General features: G+C 42.8%; 1 protein-coding gene across 1 annotated transcript in view; it reads left to right on the top strand.

Moving 5' to 3' along the window:
- cckbra (cholecystokinin B receptor a) overlaps positions 1-22,604 on the top strand; it is a 49,983-nt gene extending 27,379 nt beyond the window's left edge. The window contains exons 3-5 of the mRNA XM_008283133.1: positions 3,945-4,206; positions 18,516-18,643; positions 20,609-22,604. Coding sequence (XP_008281355.1) covers positions 3,945-4,206; positions 18,516-18,643; positions 20,609-21,186 — 968 coding nt within the window. The 3' untranslated portion in view covers positions 21,187-22,604. The remainder of the gene's footprint in view (positions 1-3,944; positions 4,207-18,515; positions 18,644-20,608) is intronic.
- The last annotated feature ends 1,497 nt before the right edge of the window (positions 22,605-24,101 follow it).

Here is a 24,101-nt window from a genome sequence, read left to right as displayed (position 1 = left end):
ACATGGTGCTGGATCATCTGAAATGTTCTTCTTGACAAGGAGGAGCTGGATTACAGTTATCTGCGACGCATCTCCGGTGAAGCTGTGACATGTTAAAACAACACTCAACATGTGCAGCAACCTCCTGACAACGCTCGCTAACTTTGTGTTGTTCTTTAAACACAACCTACACTTGTCTCTTTCACTTTCGCTGCAGTACCCTCGCCTCGTGTTTCTCCATCTGTGTCCTATGCTCCGACCTCTCCTTCACCCCACTGGGGAGACACACCTCCCAGTTTAAAAAAAAAAAAACTCCCAGCGCTGAGGACTGTAACAGTGAGCATGCAACAAGAGCTAGAATATGTAATTAGTCGGGGAGACAGCGGCCCGATGGCTTCAGTTTGATGCAGGATCCTGTCAGGTTTCATGTCAGTGGAGCAGCAATCAAAAAAAATTACCCGTCTCACAAAGAGCAGAAAACGCTTTTAATAATGCACAACAGAGCCTCTGCTCGCGGAGCAGAAAAGGCATTCAGACTCCTTTTTGTGACGCTGATGTTCTCTTTGTTCTCGAGTATCTGTACAAGTCAGCTCCTTTGTTCTGTCGGTGCAGGAGTAAGATAAAGCCGCCGCTATCAGACTCCACATCAAATCCCACACCAGATATCCCCGCCGCCGTTCGCTCTGCTCTCTTCTCGAGGTTGCCATCTTTTTGTTTTGTCCCCCCCAGTTGGCAATAGGTAATAAATCAGTAAACTTTTAGATTCTGATAACAAAGTTTATCACAGATCTAAAGTTTTTATGACAACGGCCTTAACCTAAACAGTTTCTGACTAACCGAGAGCGGTTCACCCCTGAAAAGCCTGAAAAACTAAACGGCAGCGCGCTGGGAGGAGGACACACAATGACTTCCTCCCTTGAATTATAATGCAGAGCTGTGACGGGATGTGTTGCTCCTTCGTGGAGGAACAATTAACGGGGATTAATATGTCAGAGTGAAACGCTGGATTGAGGTTGTTGCTTCCCGTAGCGACGGAGGAGGATCAGCGTGGTGGATTTATTTCTTCCTGGGGGCAGCCTGCTTTGTAGCTGTTTGTGGGATGCAGGTATGGGTGTAATAATTCTATTTGTCTCACCCTGACTCAGCCTCACAACACCGGCTGAGCTCCCCCACTGCAGCTTTATGCATATTCATACATGCAAATGCAACTTGGCCTTGGATTGTCTCTGAAGAAATTTAACCCAATACGGACAGGCTCCTTGAATAATAATAGAGTCTAAATGAGAGAAGATGGATAACACATCGTCTTCCTCATTTGACTGACGTGGTGGTGATGGAGCCTTTACTTGTAACAGGGACGTCCTTGTACTCCCAGGGTATGTTCTTTGTGGCTGCTGTGATGTCTTTAAACTGTTTATTTACTCAATATTTTTGCATTAACATCTGATCTAGTTTTCCTCTCAAAGCATCGCCTCAACAGGTTGCTATTTTCAGCACACAGAGCGCTCTGATAAACTGACTGTACAGCGAGCATAGTGCAGCGTTTAGGAGCTGAAGAGCTGCATATTTCCCCCAGGAGTTAGCGGACGCCAAAAAAACAGTAAATATTCGACTGCGGCTGATGTTGCTCCATCTGCTGAATGTCCAAATTGCCATCTCAGTGTTCAACATTCCTCCCTCTGAACGGCTGAATCAGACGTTATTGCAAAGTTTTAAGAACATTTCTGGCTGCTTCCGTACATACAAAATATGATTAAAGATCAAACTAAGATACGAGACAGTTCTTCACGTTGTTGCACTTTCACTGCCCACCAGGATGGAACTACAGGAGTCTCTTAATAAGCCATGAGCGCCCCTGAAAAGCTGGTTTGTGAAGTTTTAGGAGGGCCCTCTTGAAATATTGACAGCATTCTTTTCATGCGTGTGGGCGATTCATCACTAATTCACTTTAATAAAGGCACCTGCCTGTGTTCACCACTGAGGCACGACATTGTTAACTTCGCTGACTTTAACCTGAAGATCAGAACCTTCCTGATGTCAGACGCTGATAAAGGAAACAGCAGAACAAACCTCTGTGGCTACTTTCCATCCGTTTTGTTGTTGTTAATATTCTAATTATACATAAAGAAATCAAGGGCTTTATAGAGGTTGTATCTGTAGCAACAAGGGGAGACAATGAGCTTCTCCTAAAGACATTATTTAATAAATCTCCTGCATTAGCTTTACCTGTGTAGGTTTGGTTTTCTGGGGGGTTAGAACGGATCTCCGGTACATCCCAGCTCCTTTAAGTGCATCAGCAGTTCCCTCACTTCATGGAAGTAACAAGGTTGTTCTTCCTTTTTTTGAACCTTCAACTGATGACGGTGGAACATCCTGATCGGCTGTCAGATGGACTTTAGAGCTCGGTTCTGACTTATGTTGGTCTGAATCTTGTGTTTGCTCATACGCAGACTGTCAAAATACTAATTCGTGTGGACATTTACTTCCATGTGAACAGGGTTTTTTAATGTTTGGATAATAACGGTGCTTCTGCCTCTCGCCTCTCCGACTATAATATTATTCATCACTGGGATCAAAATGGAAAGAAATCATGAGAAGAGGAGGAGAAAAATGTTTTCAGTTAGCCCTTTAGATTCCAGACTTTTAACTGAGTGAATCTGGAACTAAATAAATTCAACATCTTGATTAAAGCTGCTTGAACTGTGGTGATAGTTCAGTTGGTGCAGCTGATATGTCTGAAGATTCTCAGTCATCCAGGTCATGGTTGTTCTCGTAGTTTAATCGTAGCAACTGGACCTGCTTGAGTTCCTTGAAGACGTTCCACCTCTCATCCAAGAGGCTTCATCAGTTCTGACTGACTAGTTGGGAGTTCCAGATACTGATAACCTTAAAAAGCCACTAGCACCTGAGTTTCAGTTGGGGGTTTGTTGCTCCTCCCCTTCGTTATGTGGGTCGTTAGTGCTCCCCCTGCCACAGTGGGGTTCGTTAGGGTCTTTGTGTCTAGGTGTGAATGTGGTTTCATCTTCCTGGAGAGAGATCTTTGGACTGAATTGTAAACAGGTGAGAGGTGATGCCTCAGACCTCCACCTCTGTTGAGGGATGGTCTTTCCAGTTTGACATAGATTTTTTCACCCCTCAAACCATTAATGGCTCCTTAAGGATATCAGTATGTGGAACTCCCAACTGACTCAGTCAGAACTGATGAAGCCTCTTGGATGAGAGGTGGAACATCATCAAGGAACTCAAGCAAGTCCAGTTGCTGCGATTAATCCACGAGAATGTCTGTTCCATGAATCGCTTCTGCTGAGGAGTTTGTTTTATTTCGGGATCCCTCCTCGATCTCAGGAGTTTTCTAACAGTCTTCAATGATTCTCAAGCGGGAGCCCATCAAACATCAGCCACACGTTAAAACCACATGGCTAATATTGGCCTTGTGCTGCCAAAACCATCCCGACCCTTCCACTGGGTTTGACAAAAGAAAATCCAACATTAATGCCAGAATTTTCCAACAAAATATCGCTGTGTATCAAGGTGATCAACGTTATTTTTATGTTATGGCTGATCAGTGTGGAGACAGACCATCATTCACAGTCATGTTCATTCCTATGAGCAGAGTCACCGATTAACTTCGCCTGCATGTCTGAACTCAGAGGCTTCCTGCTGTTTTCATCACATTTTCATCCATTTTTTTTACTTTCTATAGTATCTGTGCATAGCTACGATGGTTTGATTAGTTTATCAGCATTAATGTGTGCAGTGTTTGGTCCTTAGGGTGGAAGTGGAGTCAAAAAGAGAAAGCTTTGATCCTCTAGGGGGGATAAATAGTAAATTGAGTGTCTGTCCATTAGATTTGTTGTTTAAAACCAATGAGCTGCTTGGTGATATCATTAGAAGAACTGTCAAGGGATCACTAAAAGTATCGACTGGCTCTGTGAAAGCTTTCTAATCCCGTCTCTGTCCTGCAGGGGTCTCCGTCAGCATCTCCACCTTCAGCCTGGTGGCCATCGCCATCGAGAGGTACAGCGCCATCTGCAACCCGCTCAAGTCCCGTGCGTGGCAGACCCGATCCCACGCTTACCGCGTCATCGCCGCTACCTGGGTGGTGTCGCTGCTAATCATGGTGCCCTATCCGGTGTTCAGCGCCCTCAAGTCTTTCCCAAAGGCCAACGTCACTGTGGGCCACATGTGTCGCCTGGACTGGCCCAGTCAGCAAGCCGAGCAGACCTGGTAGGTGCAGGTTGGACCACTTAGGGGCAACGAGGGCAACGCAGTAACCAAAAATCCTCAGACATTCTCCAGTTCAGACATTTCTCTGATATGAATTAAGCATGTGATGAGGCCTCCTCCCTATTTTAAAGCAATTACATGTGTGAATGGACAACCACGCTCAGTCCGTTAAAACCACGGTTTCATACGCATGATGATAATTTGGTAGACGTGTCTCCACAACCACGATAGGAATAAGTGAGTAGGACATGAATAGATCAAATAAGTGAACGGAATACAGTCTGCTTGGCTTTGCCGGCAAATGTGAGGAGAAACTCTGATTTACATTCGGTGTAATTGTGTCATTTACATATGTGTTACCAGTAGCTTCGTTTTTTTGAAACGGTGCAATCACGCCACTTTCTACTGATTGCTCACAGTTGGAGGAGAAGCCGCATGCTGATTGGGCCATTTTGGTGTTACAGCTCAAATTTGGTTCCTAAACCTTTAGCGCCTCGCTGTTCACGGAGCAGTCAATCCAACAGGCCATTGTTTGCAATTGTGCTACTTACTCCTCCTAAAGTGCTGGCAAAATATTAACTTTAACATATTTCAAATAATGTGTGCAACAGATGTGGAACTTCATGCATCCTGTCAGGCTAAGGCTTAGCTCGTCAGTGTTGTGAAAGGGTTTTCTTTCACATACCAAGACTGTTTCTCCAGCAGTAGCTCATAGTTCTCTCTGTAGCATGTAGCTTGTATCATCAGCTTTAAGAAGACAAATCAGTAGCAGGAGAGTGAGCGGTGAGGCTCTGTCACACCAATAAGAGTCACAGTGAATTACTGTACGTCCCCATGTCTTTGTGAAATAGGTCACGTTTGAGACATGATGCAGGAAGTGCTCGCAGGGTTAGCGATCTACTGTAGCTGGGGAGCTAACGGCTGACACACGAGTGTTAGTCAGTCACAATAGCTCTCCAGGCTCGTTCCTATTTCCTCAGTTTTATGCCATTTATTCCTCCTTGGTGTTTTGTTCTCAAGATTGTACATCAATGTAAAGGCTAGCTAGCTTGCCAGCTGTCTGATGGAGTGTCCATGAAGGCAACTTAGGTGTTGAAACGCTCATTTTTTATTTTGTATTGCAACAAAAATGAAGCTAAAACTACAAAAAAGTCAGGTTTCAAAATGGGAACTACAACAAAATGTTTTACTGTTTGTCCCGAATGAACAATAATGTTCAAGACAACCAAACAGACGTGATCATTATTTAAATAATGTTGCACTACTGCACTCAGGTTTTCCAACCATTCAGAATCTGTTCTCAATCTAAATGAACAACTGAATGAATCGTTTGCTGAATGAGCTGCTCCTCACTGGACAGAACATTCATTTGCAGTCATATTAATGCGAGATGAGCAAAGCGCTTCACAGTGTGGAAATAATAACTGGATTTATTGAGCTCTACCTCTTGCTCAAGGTCAGCTGAGATTAAAATTTGTCAGGTCTTCATTTATCAATCATCCTATTAATAAGAATAATAAGAAAACAGATGGAAGGTGGCCACTGCTGGCTGCTTTTAAACCCCCAGAGGTTTGTTCTTCTGGTTCATTTTACCAGCGTTTGACGTCAGGAAGGTTCTGATCTTTAGGTTAAAGTGAGCGAAATGAATGATATTGTGCCGCATGCATGCCGGTGTCTTTATCAAAGTGAATTAGTGATGAATTGGTCACATGCATGAAAAGCATACGTCAGTTGAATGAAGTAATCATTGTTTTAGCTCTGAAATGTCTCTTGTTCATTACGCTCATACCTGTTGTACTGCTGTTTACTCAGAGACTCCTCACATTACATCAGGCTGTGAGGCTATCTGGTGTTTTTTTGAAGCTTCACTGCCTTCTAAGCTAACTCAATTACAAAGTACAACGAGAAGCAGCAACAAAACAACCGAGACAAACTAAGAAAATGAAGGACACACAACTAATATAACCCAACACCAAAGAATTAATGTCGCATAACTGCATTCATGTTTTCTCAATGAGAACCCGGTAAACTGGATGTTATTGAACAAGGGGATGAATCATTTTCTGAGTGAGTGAAGAGAACATACAGTTGCAGTTAATAGTATCAGGATGGACGGAGACAGAGCGCTTCACGGTTCAGTGATCGTAACTGGATTTCCTGAGCAGAACCAGTCTGTTGTATCACCGCAGAGCGGAGGGACACGGACACCGAGCCTCTTCCATTAACCTCATCACGGACCAGAACAACACTGTGGCGACTGTACAGAAACGCGGTGACCGCCGGGGCATCGGAGGGCTCTGATGATAGGAAAATTCAAAAATGAGACTCAAAGGTCACTCAGGAAAACTGCTCTGAAATTAGGATTTTTCATTTCCTGGAAAACAATAAAACACGTCGCGGTCTCGGGGGCACATCCTCATTTTGTTTCCGATGAACGCTTGCTCTTATTTACGTCCCTCCCTCTCCTCCCGCCCAACTCTAAATTCTGCCAGTTGCTGTCCGCCACACAATCAATACCGGATTAATCCTTTCATGCTCGATGTCCACCACAGTAGACAGTTATTCAAACTTCCACTCAACCCGCAATATTTGCTGCAATTACTCTAAACCAACAAGGAGCAATTTCCCCAAGTCCACAAGACACACATAATTTCTCTATCCATAGTCTGTCGTACACTCTGTGAATGTCAGTAATCAACAGAGAAAGTTTCGTTGTGGTAATTTCACAATGAGTAACTTTGAATGCCAGTTTCTCAAAACCAATTTATTCTCTAATTGAGCCAGAAATGTTCTTTATTCGTGTCTAAATTCTTTAGGATTTTATAGAGGCAAGGAAGTTTGATTTATAAATCCTAAAAAGGTGGCAAACATTCATATTTCTCTGGCTATTGAATGTATGGAGTGATAAAAAATAGACTCCCCTCAGTAAAAACCTTTGATTCTAACATGTCAACAGAAGCGAAGGGATTTTTAAACGTGGCTTTGTCTTTGGCTCAGACTTGTTCTGGGTCTTTAAACATTTATGTAATTAATGACTAAATATTGGACTTTAATACAAAAATAATAGTTTTAATCTAAGTAATTAAACAGAGAAGTTTCATGATGATATCTATCAGTTAAAATGTTCACCTCTAGTGTCTCTTTAAAGTGTAGTTTAAACTCGTGATGCCCGGCGTCCACTGTCCATCTCATTCAGTATAATAGTTACTGGAAAAAAATCTGATTGTCTTGGTATGCTGTGGTTGAGACACTTTCACCGATTCACCTTGACGACACAAACCGCATCCCGACGAGGAAGCGAAGCTGTTGCATCACTCTCTTCAAAGCCGCCAGACTCCACCGATAAAAACAGTGATTTTATCTGTCAGATTATGGGAGTTTCTGGTCTACCGTCGCCTCACTCAGTTAGATTGTTTGTGTCATTGTGTGACTCTGGTGTTTTAATTGAAATAATGTGAAAACACCAATTTCACAGACCAACAGATGAGCTACTGCTGTGAAAAAAAGTGAAATTACTGTTTGCTGACAGCAATCTACAGGAGGAAATACACTGATTGTAGTTAGACACCTCATATAACCCCACTTTAAATAATCCAATATGACACCTAAACCTTTGGCTGATTTGAAATGGCGAGTGAACAAAAATGTTCTCCATGTTGAGCTCGTAGCTTCTCTGGTTCCATAAACAACTGCAGACTTCTGCCATGTTGACACGTAGCCGGTTATTTACAAAAACAGATCTACGCTTTCAAAAACAACATTGTTCACAAATAAATCTTGTTTACACAAACCCACATAAACACGCCGTTAAGAGCTGCTATGAGCTGCCAGACCTGTAGGGGGCAGTGTAGCGAGAAGCATAAAGCCATGCTAGCCAATCAGAATCCTGGAAAAAACACAACAACGAATGGCACAAATGACTTCCTGTTACTTCAACGATAACGGCGCGAGGGTCGTTTGTTTGGCCCGACAGAGGAGTGGAGCTGCTCCTGAATGTGATGTTACAGGACAAAACAAGTAAAATGCCTGAAAATATTGACTTTCTACCACAGCAGCCAAACTGTAAACATGGTCGCACACATGTGACGCTTTTGACGCACACTGGTGACGTCAAACTCCGCCTCCTCTGGTCTACATGCAAACGTGAAGACGGAGTTTTCAGACATGATCGTTTTCGGTGACTTGCAGCTTTGTTTACGTGTAAAGCAAAGGCCCAAACGCATTAAAATATCACCATAAATGGGGCCTTAATGTAGAAATGTGGGCGGGGCCTGCTCAGGTAAGAGGAGCTGACCAATCAGAGCAGCTTTCTGTTTTTACAGGAAATGTAAATATGGGGAAACAAACTCCACCAGCCATTTAATGGGAACTTTATCTAGAGTTGACTCATCAACTGTCTGGCTCGTTAGTGGTAATTTTGCACGTTAAGATGAAACAAAATCAGATTTGACGTGACAGACTTACATCCCGTCTTTGAGCCATTCCACTAGTGATCGATCGACTCCATTAAACTAAAATGATTCTTCTGCTGTGTCCAGAGCTCCGGTCTATCTTCTCTCTCGCAGAAAGAAATATAAGAGGGATGAAAAGTGTAGATAATGACGGGAGAGAAGGCTCCTAAATTCCTGTCATTTTGGGATTGGGTCGTTGGGCAGGCTGTCGATGTGGTTACTGAGGGGAAGAATGAAAAATGGATGAAGTCATTAGGTGAGAGTTTTATAAGATGAAAAAGGTGAGCAGGCAGCTTCTGTCGAGCCTTAATGAGAGTCTGAATAAAATGGATCTGTTTTCTGGCTCAGCGGGGGTCGTACCAAAAGATCGAGGAGCTTGGGAAAGAAGTGGAGACTTCATCATTAGAGCGAGACTCCATAGATAATGTGTCTGCCCTCAGTATCGCCATCCTGCCATCACTTTAAATTAAACCGATTGTCTCTCTGCTCCTGACTGTCGGCTGAGAAAGAGAGAAGCTTACAGAAGAGGTCAGGAGAGAAACCAGTGGATCGCTCTGCGTTATGAAATCCATCCGTCCATCTACATGCACTCTGAGGGCCAAACAAAGCTGCTCTGTCATCGCAAAGCTCAACAGATGGATCCACACCTAAAGACGAGATCTGTGTGGGACGCAGTACTCAGGCATTTTCAGGGATCTGTCCATAAACAAGTCTGGCTTCTGCAGGACGGCACAATTAAAACGAGGAAGCAGCCGAACACGGTAAAACCTCGCACAGCTCGCTTCTTGACAGCCTTTTGTGGTTGAAAACTCCGAAGACTTCTCTTTTCTCTGACTGTCTATCAAGCTCTTAAGCTTCACCGGGAAAGACGAGACAGTGGGAGACCAGTTAATTAGTCCGCTCGCCGAGGAGGAGGAGGAGGGAAGGCGAGACTCAGATGTCAAAAGTTCCCGTGTCACAGAGTACGAGTACCTTTCAAGTCTAAATTCACCGTCACCCATCATTACTATTTTTTAAAATTACACCAAGGTTAAGGGGTTAAAACTCTGCCTGCAGGAGATAACAGCTCCTCCACATCGTTCTCACCGTGGTTATCAGACTTCTTCTGACAAGTCTTCTCTCCTCAGAAGCTGAAAAAGGTTCACGCGCCTCAACCCACAAGTCTCCAACAATGAAGTTTAATTTTAGTGAAATAAAAGGCAGCACAATGGCATCAACAGACTCTTGTGTATTCCCTCGACATAAATTATATCCATTCAACTTAGTTTCACTCCATGTTTTTCCCCTTCTCATCTACGCCCCTCCGTGCAGCAGCTCTGTGGCCCCCAGGAGGGCCCCGCCCCCTAGTTTGAGAACCCCTATGCTCGACATTAGTGCCACCTAAAGAAGCACTTATTGAAGCATCCATTTTTTAGGCTGAAATCCCGGTCTGAGGCGTGGAGCCAACGACAGGAGGACACAGAAGAGCCGTAAAACAGTTAATGAAGCCATTTTGTCAAGTCAAATTTGCTCGACTGTTATTTGCTTGTGCGCCGTTTGCATTGACAATATTATGAAAACTTGATTTTTGCATAAAACCAAACAGCAAAAGCACTCTCGAGGGACGGATAATCTCATTAGCTTTGCTATCCAACAGAAAAGAAGGTTTTACGTTTAGTGTCGGATCATCGAGTCACGACTGTATTTCAAAAGATTACACAGACTTTAACCTTCAAATTAAGAAAATACTGAGTTTTATTTTTACTCCAAATGATTTTTTGCAACATAACCCCCAAAATATGAACTAAATTCGAAGCAAAAATAAAGCACGACAATGAATCATCCTTTGTAGTAGACAGCTTCTTTATTTTAGCTTCTCTGTGAGCATAAGAGATCTGAAATTTGTTTTTTTATTATTGATATCCATCACCTGGACTGCCAGAGTGGAACGGGTTAAAGCTGCTCAATCACACCTCTTATGCTGACATATGTGTACTGATGGCTGCAGCGTCTTTCATCTGTGCTGCTGCAGTTCATTTACTCAAAATGCTGCAGATTGATTCCAGCAGCACACATCTGGCCTCCTCGCAGACACACAGACTGTGTTAATAAAACAAAAAAGATTGGCCTCAACGCTGAGCTCCGAGATAGGATCAGTTCATGCTTGCTTCACTTCACACTAGAACATTTCAATACCACCACAGGGAGCCTTTCTCTCCCTCCTGCTGCAACAGCAATCGCAAAGATTTTGAAGCAGTTAATATGTTCATTTTCTATTTTTTTGAAATAAGATAAGATGTTTTTAAATTAGACTTGTGGAGTTTAATAATTTCACAGTTGCCTAAAGCTATCTCGTATATCATAACGTCATGATCTTAAGATATTTTTAAAATAATGAATAATTCGAGGCTACAACAAACAACCACATTTAAATGATGTAATTAATGCAGGAGAAGAACCTTATGTAAAAGATAAAAAAAGAAGTGATGGCTCTACAGGGAATACAGAAACGGAGCGCTCGCTGCTATTCTACGGCTGCTTTAGGTTGTTTAATAAGCCTACAGACAGATGAGCCGACATGTGGCGTTGAAGCAGAGTCACCTTAATCCCATTTTGTAATCAACAGCCCTACGAACACTCAGCTCTGCCACATCCACTTTGCCACATCAAAGTTGCTGCTTATTCCGCTCTGTTCCAGCCCATGTTTCCAGCCCTTCATGTCCTCGCCTCTGCACCCGCCTCACTATTAACACCGAACCGGCAAAGCCTAGATTCCTGTACTTTGGAATTTCTGCTGTGCAGCTTCAATTTTCCTCCTCTGCACAGTCGGCCATCAGCCCAGTCCTTCAACATTCAATATCTCAACCCTGCTACCCTGCCATCGTCATCTCATATCTCATTCCAGTCTTCTTGCCTCTCTATCTATTCATCTTTCGATCTGCTAGCTCCTGATGTGGTAGCATCGATTATTATCTAAAAGACATCCAAACAACAGGTGTCGCAAGGTACCTGGGTGTGGCGTACATGTTGACCACAGCGGTTTGTGAGGCATAAAAATGAGCTTTCTGCATTCTGAGGCCACACACTCCATAACAATGATTGATTGGCCCAGATGTTAGGGTTTTGTTTTACATGCATATGAACACGGCGTCTGACTTAAATTGACCCCTTGGCAAAGTCAAATTTCAGCAATTTTTGTTTAACTGCCCACGTGGACATGATGGCTGTATGGCAATACGGCTATCACAAGAAACTATAAGTACTAGTGATGAACGATATTAAAATTTCTGGCCAATACCAATATCCGATATTAAGATTTCTGATATCGCGGATAACCGATACTACCGATGTCGAAATTCAATTTTTGTTGACACCGAAAAATGAGTATAAGTAAGCACTGTGAGAATGTAAACTATTCAAAAGAAGCCCAAATTACAGCACATAGTCTTCTTTATTTCAAAAGTAAAACATATTTAAACATATTTAACATTCAAGTCAATTTAAGTTAAAACATCTGTGAAATAGCAGCAACATCAAATGTAGAGACGAAGGCGCTAACGTTAGCCAATCATCGGTTTTTCACGTCAGCTAAATTTGCTCATCGGACCGATACGATATACAGGAAAGAACACTAATATCGGCCGATACCGATGCGGTCGCCGATATATCAGGCATCCCAAGGAAGTACCAAATGGATTTCAAATTTCCTGTGGCGCCAAAGTTACTGAAAGCTGTTATAGGCCTCCTGGAGATTGGAATATCAAAGAAGATCAAAAGTTATTACTTTAGAGGCTCCAAGCTTTCTCATGTAAAAGAGTTGATGTTTAAATATATTAATATCATGGATGTATTTGTATTGTAGTATCTAAACTGGTACACAGAACTATAGTTGTGTTGACTTCCAAACTTGTGGCACCGTGACCTCTCCATTAGCGTGGAACGTGTTGCGTGGAGGTTATTTTTTTTGTCACATGCAAATTAGCCGTGTTTCAATTAACGAAATGATATTTTCTGTCTGTCTGCCGAATCCTCTCAGCAACAGGTGTCGAGTGCAACACTGTGAGCAGAAGGCTGACAGCAGAGATCTCTGCCTAATGCAATTTCAGTGTAAAAGATGCTCGTTGGGTGGAGGCTGCTTCCCCTGCCATGAATCTCAGGCCTGTGTGTCAGCGTCTAACGCCAGCAGGGATCTAAAAGTATCCCAACATGTGGGGCTGTATGTCGTCATCATCACCATGGGAGAAGTTATTATTATTATTTTGAAATGTGGAGAATGTGTAAAACATGTAAGCTATTAAGTGACATTCTGGAACATCATTCACAGGTTTTAAATTAGCTTCAACAGTTTCTGTCAAATCTATCGCTGAGGTGTCGACAGAGCGCGTGTGAAAGAGGCGACAATTAGACCTTAAAGGATTTCGGTGAATCATCTTTGCGGTTACTTTCTATGACGTGAGATCCATCTTAGGACTTGGGTCTCGGATCTGCTCTGACAATGCTTATATCTTTTTTTAAAAACTGACTGAATGCAGTGTGTGTACTCCAGGTCAGGTTTTGGACCCATGAGGACAAACAGTTAGAGGCAGTCTAGTCTTGTGTAGTCACACTATTCTCTAGCATTAACACGGCGGCACTGTGTAGAATGGTCTAGCTACACCTTATTCTCATAGATTAACCATTAATGAGTTCCTTGAAGACGTTCCACCTCTCATCCAAGAGGCTTCATCAGCTCTGACTGACTAGTTAGGAGTTCCAGATACTGATATCCTTTCAGTTTCCATTGGGAGTTTGTTGCTCCTCCCCCTCGTTATGCGAGTCGTTAGTACCCAACAAACTCCCAATTAAAACCGAAACTCAGGTTTTAATGGCTCCTTAAGGATATCAGTATCTGGAACTCCCAACTAGTCAGTCAGAACTGATGAAGCCTCTTGGATGAGAGGTGGAACGTCTTCAAGGAACAAAAGCAGTTGCTACGATTAAACTCTGAGAACAACCACGACCTGGATGACTGAGAATCTTCACAGACCTCTAGCTACACCTCATTATCATTCGGCTATCGGCCATATTTCGTTAAACCAATCGCGATCACCGTGGTTGTGGCTAAGAACTGGATGTGGTGGCCGTGGTTTGGGTAATAGAGCCACCCAAGGTTGGTGGTTCGATTCCCGGCCCCTCCATATACTGAAGTGTGCTTGGGCGAGACACTGAACCCGAATGGGAAACACTGTAAAGCAGTTTGAGCACCGCCAAGGTAGAAAAGTGCTATTTAAGTGAAACAACTGCATGCAGGGAGGTGAGGATTGTCATTAGAATAAAAGTAGAAAGGCAACCTGATTGCACGAGCCAAACCCTCAGCAAAACTTTCGGCATGTCGGTTACAAACACAAAGAACGCCTTGTGAAATATGTAGCACCACCTAAATGTAAAGCCACTAAAGGATAAAAATGACCACTTCCTGACCAGGATTTCTGCATTACAAAGGCTTATGTAACAGCTGTAAAAACAACGCAACGGAAACGTGTAGCATCACTTTCTTTGATGATTAATGTAAGCCCGATCCATGTCTGCTGGCTGATAATCACGTAGTTTTTCAGCTGAGGTGGGAACAGTCAAAACAGGCAGCCATGAATATTCAGCGTGGTTTTGTTTCCCATGTGTCCCTCTGCTTCGGCTCCATCCATCTGGGTTTGCCCCTTGAGGCAAAACAAACACAGATATCCACTACTACATTTTTTTAATGCGGTTTCCACACTCCCACATGTTCGTTTCCTCACAGCTTTTGTCTAACAGATTTTCCACAGTATCAAACAGCCAGCAGATGAGAGGCTTGACTGAACCTTTTTTATTTTTTAAATGATAAGTGAGAAAGGGGAGTTCAGAGAGTTGCCCAGGAAGACATTTGAATATCAGAGGATGAATGAAACGTGGCCTCTTCCTGTCCACCGTCGCTTTTATGTGCTGAATGTGTGCCGCGGTTACCTCTGAGTACAACCAATCAAAAGGGACATCTGATTGGCAAGATTTAGAATGATCAAAGTGGCATCTGTGGAGTTTCTTCAGCTGATCCACGCGCTGCTTTGTAGTTTTTGTTAATTGCGCCCATCCTCCTCCTCCTCTTCATACCGGCTATATTTATTTGATTCAGCGATAGAGTCGATACACGTTCATGTTCAAATGCAGCTACACAGCACTGAACACATGCAGAGGGGTATCTGCAGTCTGATACAGATCGTGAGAGAGCTTCTGAGGCCCTTTGAATTCTATACGCTGCTCAAAAATTCCTCTGTTAACGTTTTGTTCGGCTCTTTCTGCACTAGACTCAGTTCGTGACTTTTCCTTTGATGTGTCATAAATCCAGGCACTCGAGGGAGCTGTGATTGTTACTCTGTGTGAAAGAAGGGAGAAAAAAAAAAAAAACAGGAACATTTGCGATCAGGAAACAACCCAGTCTGAAGATGTAGAAAATGACTCCGGTAGTGGGATTAGAGCATGTTTAACTGGGAGCTCCTTCAGTCTGAGGACCTCCTGGTATCACACGTGTCAATATGCACATGGAACTGTGTCAACAATTCAGCAGCTTGGTTTGATAAGGTCGTGTTGAAAACGTTTTCTGGGTGAAACAGGATGACTACTACCTTCTTCTAACTGGTTCAGCTGGTCCAACTGGTTCACCTCACTCTGTAAACTAGAGAAGCCTCATGTCAGGAAGAAAATGGATGATTTTTTACAGCATATTAAGCTTTTGAAGACTCCCTTTAGTGAATATGCTGGTTTTGTTTTTTTACCGATCAACATGTCTATATGGTGTTTTTTACAGAACCCCGGATGGGAAATGGAGAAAGAAAAAAAACAGGGAGCGCCGAAAAAAATAGAGGTATCTTTTGCAAGATCTCGCAAACCTTTCTCGGGATCTCGCAAACCTTTCCCGGGATCTCGCAAAACTTTTTCGAGATCTCGCAAACCTTTCTAGGGATTTCGAAAAACTTTCTCAGGATCGCGCAAAGCTTTCGTGATCTCGCAATAACTTTTGCAAGATCTCACAAAACTTTCTCGGGATCGCGCACAACTTTCTCGTGATCTCGCAAAACTTTCTCGGAATCTCGCAAAACTTTCTCGGAATCTCGCAAAACTTTCTCGAAATCTCGCAAAACGTTCTCGGGATCTCGCAAACCTTTCTTGGGATCTCGCAAAACGTTCTTGGGATCTTGCAATAACTTTTGCAAGATCTCACAAACTATAGGTAACTCCAGCCCGGCAGGTAGCGGTAATGCACCTGAACGTTGGATGCCAACCGCCAAATCAATAGAAGACGAAGAAGAAGAATATAGGTACTTCTGGGTCTTTTTGGCAGTATGGAGAAACGACAATGGAGGACACCCACCCGTACGAGGGTGTTTTCGAGTTTTATTTTGAAATCGGTCAAAAATATAAAGACATCCAAGCAGGCAGTTTTCACAAAACAAAACATCCATCCATTTTTTCACCTCTCTGTTTTTTTTCCCCTTTCTCCATGTCACCATCCAAGGTTCTGTAGTTTTTAAATGCGAAAAAAACCTTCTGCGTATATCCACCCTGAACCTGTAATTTAGCGAGGACAGTCTCAGAAACACATATACAGACTTCTTGGGTCTTATATGTAACAAACCCAACAAATCAATCCTCAACTTGCAGGGTGCTGCTTTCTGTATCATTATTTTTCTTCAGAATTGATTTCTGGTTCGAACACGTATGGATAAATTCCTCCAATATTACGACCTGTCATTGTGTTGTATAGTTTTTTTGTGGGTGGAAAGAAAGTCAGGGACCTCATAGATCTGCACATCCTAAAGGAAGCAACAGAGAACATCTAATCCATTTTAACAGATGAGCTTTCAGGAGACGAATCACCAAGCGGACAGAAACTTTAAGTGCAGTGAATTTTGTTAAGTTATAGAATTGAATCCTTTTATGTATGTTCTTCAGATTACAGTCATTTCATTGAAAAGATAAAAGTCTAATCTTTAAGTCAGCTGAAAACGTCTTGGTCGTTGTTCAGGACACTTTCAGACATACGAGAGTTTTCTGACCCAGTGCTCCCATGAGGTGGTTGGTGCTTTCTGTGATGTGTTCTCATGTTGAAAATAGAAAGTAATATTCTAAGTTCCTCATAGTCAGTACGTATCTGCCTGTAATGTTATCTGACAGTTCAAGAAATGGATTTAGTCACAAAATTAATTTAAAAACTGATTTTAAAAATAACACACAGGAGGCACAAATGTAACAGTAGAATTTGAAAAAAAAAATCCCTGGTGATGCATTTATTTAGGAAGTTTGCAGCTGATCTTTCTACAGGCTACAGATCAGGGCTCGTCCACACGCAGCTGCCCAAAATGCACAAATAATCCGTTAGCATGCTGCTTCACAGAGTTGTGAGTGAGCGAAAAGTGAAAAGCCTGCAGTTTCTGTTATTCATGTGATGTCAGCAGAGCGGCTTTGACTTCCAGAAAGCTCTTTTATTTCAGTGGCGTTTTGCAGCGTCGCTGCGGGTGTGCATGATGTTTATTTATTTATTTATTTTAAATACAAAGCTGTTTCTACTTGCTTTACTAAATGTAAAGCAGGCCTTATGGAGGCTAAAAGCAAACTGTACGCTACTGAATGCAGACAAGAGTAATATTAAATACTGAATCAGTGATATTTGAAAGTGCACCTCAGTGGAGAAATTACTGTCCAAGAGTCAAATACACTTCATCAATAAAAAGAAGAAAACTGTAGTTTCACTTAAATGCCTTCAATGCAAACTGCTATAAAGGTGCAGAGCAAAAATTAAACGTCAGGTTGCACGATCAAACCCTAAGCAGCCTCCCAAAAAGAACATTTTAGCTGTAAATTTGGGTCATGCAGTCAGGAAACAAACTGGACATCATGATGACACCGTGGTGAGGCCAACGACTCAGGACCTTCATCACATCATGTTGCAGCAGCCTCCTGTGCACCTCCACATTTTACCTAATGTGTATTAAGATGAGATCATTCCTTAGTCCCTTATTTATCTCTATTTATGTGTAAATGTAATTATTTGGGAGGGTTTTCTATCTTTAATGTTAGTAATTATCTGTGTAAATTATACTCCTCTATAATTACTGACTTGGACTGAAATTACATTTGATCACGACTCATTTTTCTGCACTACTTCAGTATTCTTCACACTTCAGAACCTCCAACTTGTACTAAATGACAAGAGGACATAACTCGACCTCCCTGCCATCCTTAAGCAGCAGTAGGAATGAAACTGAAGCCGTTTGGCGTCAAACAAACCAATGTGTAAACAACCGTCACGGCCTGAATTCTCACGCTGCTCGTTCCACATTAAAACAGCTCCCCTGAGTTTCATTACAGAAGCAGATACCAGTATATGAAAACGTTGTCTGGTTCTCACTGACATCAACAAGAGAACGGCTCGCTATCATTCTGCTTTATAGACGTCTCCTCCTAAAGCTGCAGCAACATATAAAGGATGCAGATATATGCAAACATTGCATCAGCAGAAACACCCCGAGTGGTGAATAAACAGTCCGTGGAGGGAGCGCAGAGACGGGTTAAACTGCATGGTGCTGAGGAGGCTGATGGCCGGCAGGGAGACGCTGCAGAACTGGTCCAGGACGCTGCAGTGCCTTTTGGCAGATAGCACGGGGGGTAAAGAGGGCTGTGGGGAGCGGTCAACCATCTGCACGGCCTCCAGCTCAGCTCCAGAGATCTGTTAAGTTCGTTAGCGAGATCTTCAGCTGGTTTTCTATAGTTTTTGGGGTCGATTCAGTTCAGATTCAGAAGTGTTTCCTTCCTCTGTGTTTGTGATTTTTTTTTCACACCTCTCCTTTTCCATTCTGGCTGTTTTTTCAGGTACGTGCTGCTGCTCTTCACTCTGTTCTTCGTCCCCGGAGTGGTGATGATTATAGCCTATGGTCTGATCTCCAGAGAACTCTACCGGGGCATTCAGTTCGAGCTGAGCCAGAGCCGAGAAACCACTGGTGAGATCCATCACAAAGTCAATCCAAACCTGCCAAAAAGGCTCTTGTGCACATTGATTTAACTTGTAACGGAGATGGAAATATCTGGTTTACTTTCCTCAGTAAATACCTTTAGAAAGTCTGGAAACAGCAGAATTTAATAAATATGAAACTGCTCGTATGTGGAACATTGTGGACTTTCTAATAGACAGAAAAAATCATCCTAATATAAGACAGCATACAAACAAAAGATTTGTTTGTTTTGCCTCGAGCAGAGGATGACATATTTTGTCACTACCTACAGTTTCTGCACCTGTTACATCCCAAAATATCCTCCTTCTCAGTCGTCCTAATGTCTACTTCTATGAGATTTCTCGCTGGCCTTACATCTGATATTTCCCCATAGAAAAAGGAAAAATACATCAGTTCTAGTGGAAATATGCTCACTTCAGGTGAATTATAGCTGCCGCCGCTCTGTGTGAGTGCCAGCAGCACTAGTTTCCATGGCGTCCGGTCTTGTGCGTGATTCATCAAGGTTGAAACTATCTGAAATAGCCTTCAGTAGTGACTGTAATCTACTGCTAAACATAGTGTTTGGTTCCCTTCACAAGCCGCAAAATAATGAACTTCCTCCAGTTTCACTTGAACACTCTGTTCCGGAGCAAAATACTAGAAAATGGTGGAAATAGACACTCTATTCCTCCATTTAAAGCACATTCACATGAAGACTCTTTCATTCTTCTGTGATTAATATCCACACTAATACAGCATTTAGGATCTCTAAATTACAGACTATGGAAATGCTCCTATCCTAGTTTCAGTTTTAAAAAGTCCAGAGTTGTGTTTAGGTCTGAACAGGCAGAAACAGAGACTTGTAGAAACCCATGTTCATGTTCTGATTGGTCCTCACAATCCCCACATGCCTCCCTGACTTATTAAACTCCTGTCATGAGGTAATTTAACATGCAAACTACAGGTGTTGCTTTCCTTATTTCGAAAACATTTTGCTCTTATGTTTGCCATTGTTGTTCTTCTTCCATAGTATCTTTAGAGCTACACAAGCGCCGCTGATCATTTCTGAATCTGAGCTAACGCTGGTCTGGATGGAGACTGTTTTCACTTTTGAAACGCGTGGATGCAGCCTTACATAAGGAGAACAGTCAGATAGTCGACTTTAACACCCACAATATTAATTATTCCTTTGCTACAGGCGATCATGACATTTTAAACAAGAGTTTCTATTCGCCGGGGAAACGTACAACATGGTGGGCAAAGCTAGCCTTGGCATCCTGCACTTTGCTAAGGGCAGCGACGAGCTATGTTTGCGTGGCACAAACCATTTCAATAAATGGCTCTGATCCTTTTTTTTCCTGCTTTTAAGCAGATCCCCCGGATTTTTACGGAGATTTTCAGGGAGTAACACATTCTGATGCTGATATATTGGTCAATATTCTTCGTATACTGCACTTACAGCATGTTACACCAAAAAAGGAGAATAATGGGCTCGTTGTTGATTAACTTTCCAACAATGGATTCCATGAACTAGGGAATAATTTACTCTAAATACACCGCTTGACTCCGAACCACCATCTGCCATCTGCTCAGCTGTGATGCGTACTCTGCTACATGTGCTGCAGACAATGTTTTGTAAAAGCCACTCTGCTGGACAGACGATATGACGACACTACTTCTACATTGTTTTCTGTTTGTAAATGTTTATATCAGCTGACAGATAAATCAGTCGGGCTTTACTTTTAAATGTTTTGAAACTCAGATTGTTGCAGGAGTTCCACAAGGCTCCATTCTTGGACGTCTACTTTTTAAGTTTGTAAAAATCCCTACGTTATACATGATAAAGCTCATTCTCACAGAGACAATCCAGCTTCCTGTATCTGACGTTGGGGACAGACTGGCTGTCATTGTAGTTTATTTGTTATCATCTCTTGTACTTTAAACTGCTCAACACCTTTCCCTGACCGTCCACAGGCCAGAAGAACGGTGTAGGCAAGCCTTTGGTGGGGTCCAACGACGATGATGACGGGTGCTACATTCAGGTGTCCAAAAAGCCCACCGCCGCCGTGGAGCTCCCCACCCTATCTGCCTCGTCCAGCGCCGCCCAGGCCAAGACCGAGCGCGCCCGTAGCAACACTTCGGAGGCCAAGCTTCAAGCCAAGAGGCGAGTCATCCGCATGCTGATGGTGATCGTAGCCCTCTTCTTCATCTGCTGGATGCCCCTGTACTCAGTCAACACCTGGAAGGCCTTTGACCTCAAGTCTGCCTCTAAGGCCCTCTCAGGAGCGCCCATCTCCTTCATCCACCTGCTGTCCTACACCTCGGCCTGCGTCAACCCCATCATTTACTGCTTCATGAACACACGTTTCCGCAAGGCCCTGCTGTCCACCTTCGCCTGTTGCTGCCGCAACCGCCTCTGCCGCCACTGCTGCTGGTTCAGGAGGAGGGAGGGGGGAGAAGACGGAATCGCCGCCACCTCCATGGCCACGTCGATGGCCACCTCCATGTCCAAGTTCAGCTACACCACCGTCAGCACCACCGGCAACTGTTGAGCCCGAAGCGGCGCCAGGTGGCGGCATCGGCGGCTGCGGGGCTGCGGTTCCTGTGTGCGCCATCTGTTTTTTTTCAATCTTCTGTTTGTCACTCTTCATCTTAATATGCTGTGAGTCATGTGCTGAGTAATATCCATGCCCTCGTTTACAGGCCGTCTTAAAAGGTCTCGTTCAAATTCTGTGTGCATGGTTGCAGAATGTGAGGCGGAGGAAAGAAAAAAAAAGAAAAAAGAAAAACGCTCTTTCAGTTTGGTGACATTCTTCTACTTCTGTTTAATTGGCAGCATCTGCTTTGTTGCATCCTGACGAGAACATCAAGTGCCTGTGCTCTTTGTGTGGCTTCGTTTGTCATGACGGTTTGTTCACTCGCTGGGACATTTTAGTGAAAAACTGAGCTGGAAACATGAATCCTGTGTACATGTAAATACTGTCTCTATGTTCTGAGTGTGCCAAAGAGATCCACGTTTTGACAAAGACCTACTGCTGAACAATGAGGACTCATCATCGTAAAATCAATCACTATCGATTCCAGCTCCTGCTGTGTTTACTTTGGTTTCATCTTCATTTATTCTGGACGTCTTTTTCTCTTTCGGTCTCTCTCTGATTAGAGTTATTCTAACAGTCAACCAGCTGTTGGTTTTATTTTACCAGTACTACTGTTAATACAACTATTTTCATCTCTGATTTATTTATTTATTCTTTTTTTTTCCACTTGATAGTTTGTTTTACAGAATAAGTGTAAAAAAAAAAAATGTCCACAACCAAAAATTTCTGTTTCTTGTGTATTTGAACATTAAATCAAAAGCCGACTGCCAAAATGATAGTAAACGGACATTCGTCTGACAGGATCAGGTTAGACGAGGCTGCTGTCTGAACACTGCCCTCTGTTCCCTCCATATTATACGTGATATGAAGGTAGAATTGAAGTTATAGTTGGTGCAAATCATCACAACTAGATGTCTGAATTTTACATAAAGAACGGTACAAAATGTGTACAAGACAATGTGCCAGAATTAATTCATAAACATGGAGGGGATTTCATTTGGAGGAGCCCAGCTTGGTTATTCAGAACCCCCCAGATCCAAAGCAGACATCCTGCCATCCAGCTACTAACCTGGAGGTTCAGTGTGTTAAACTAAAGCCTTACTACGATGATGTTTCTGTACCTACTGAGAAGGCAGCACAAAGACGAGACGAACATCTGGCGAAACCTCACAGCCAGCCAATGAGAAGCTGGCACAGGACAAGGGCAAAATGCTTTTTAAAGAAAAACTGATGTAGCTGAAGGGAGGTAAATATTATGGAACACTTGGAATATGTGTATCTGTGTTGGAAATGCTTTAGACAACCGTTTGTTCAGTGTTGTGTTGTATGTGTGCTCACGCTGTCGTGTCCACAACTGATGATTCAATAAAAAACTGAAAATGACTTCAGAGTCCAGTGCCGTGTTGTTCCTGTTCACACTTTTCTCTTTGCTGCAGTGAAACTGGAAGACCAACATCACAAAGCTAACATTTAATTAGTTCTGTTAGTCTGTGACAACACCGGTGAATGAATCAGCTCATATCAATGTCATTCTGGAAAAAATCAGCCTGAGCAGACAACCAGCTCGCAGCCTGACTGACCAGCAGACGAACGGCTAACAGAGGCTTCGTTGGGTTGGTCTTTACTGGCTACTGGGACCTGCAGGTCATGTTTTAAACCCTGCCTCTGATGCTGCCAAAACACTTCATTTATTACAAATGTGAACGCTGCTGCTGCAAAAACTCAACATGTTGAGCAGGACGGAGAAGGAGAGACAGAAGCCAGCGGACTTTAAATAACCCGGGAAGTGTTGGGTTCACATAAGCAGGCACTAGAGTGGAGCAAACGCATGCTACGATTTGAAATGTGCAGCTACTCTGAGAGATTTAGAGTTTGAGATGAGCAGGCGACAGAAAGAGACACAACGACTGATGTGAACATGTATAGACCGGACCAGTAGCAGGAGACAGTGCTGGCAAATGCGCTAATACTTCAGAAGTTGTTTCTAGAAAGTTGCCGACATTTGTTTAGATGAGACATCCTTAGCTCTGAAATAAGCAGACTGCAGACAAAGTGCCGAGCTACACAAACACGATGCAGAACAAGCTTCAGGTCAGACACTTTGTGAATCATTTGTTATTTTATAGGATCCATAAAAACAAATTCTAACAGCAATATGTATCAGACCTTCCTACTCGCTAGTTCTTGCCTTAAGCCATGAAGTAACTCATATTGGTCCAACACTGACTAATACCAAAAATAATCAAAATTTTTAAATCCCAAAAATAAAAGAAGCTCATGTCAAAGGAATGTAAGATAAATGCTATGAATGGATGTAAACATTAAAAGCAGGTGGATGTGAGAAGAACAGCTCAGACATCAGCTGATAAAAAACCATTTCCATATCCAACATTCCCGAAATACAAAACTACCAAAACCATTTTAAAATAGTTTCAGAAAACAGAGTTTAATTATTAATTTTATATTGTAAATTGAACACGACACAGACCTCGAGCAAAAATCCGACCTCGTGAAAGGTTTTTCATACCAGCTTCCTGAACAGAAACCTCAACACAGCTTCAGTTTAGCCACTGAGGGAGGAAACAGATCATTTCTAAACACCTCCCACACAGATCTCACTTAGCTCAGCTTTACACACAGACAACACACACCGTACATCGACTGTCCCACGAAAGCTTCCAGTGACAAAGCTCTGAAAAGACATCATCGCGTTTTAAAAGCTCAGATCAGCGTCTTGTTTACAAGTACGATCCACTGAGCCGTGAGCCTCAAGGAATTCCTTCCATCACTAGAACAAAAGCTCTTAACTCAGCGTTATGGCCCACATGCTGGAGCTCACAATAACAACACAAACAAAGGGCGTCGACAAG

This window comes from Stegastes partitus, unplaced genomic scaffold (assembly GCF_000690725.1).
Source record: "Stegastes partitus isolate 25-593 unplaced genomic scaffold, Stegastes_partitus-1.0.2 Scaffold298, whole genome shotgun sequence".
NCBI lineage: Eukaryota > Metazoa > Chordata > Actinopteri > Pomacentridae > Stegastes > Stegastes partitus.
The sequence above is the reverse complement of the archived record's forward strand: the minus strand, read 5'-3'. Positions and strand labels throughout refer to the sequence as shown.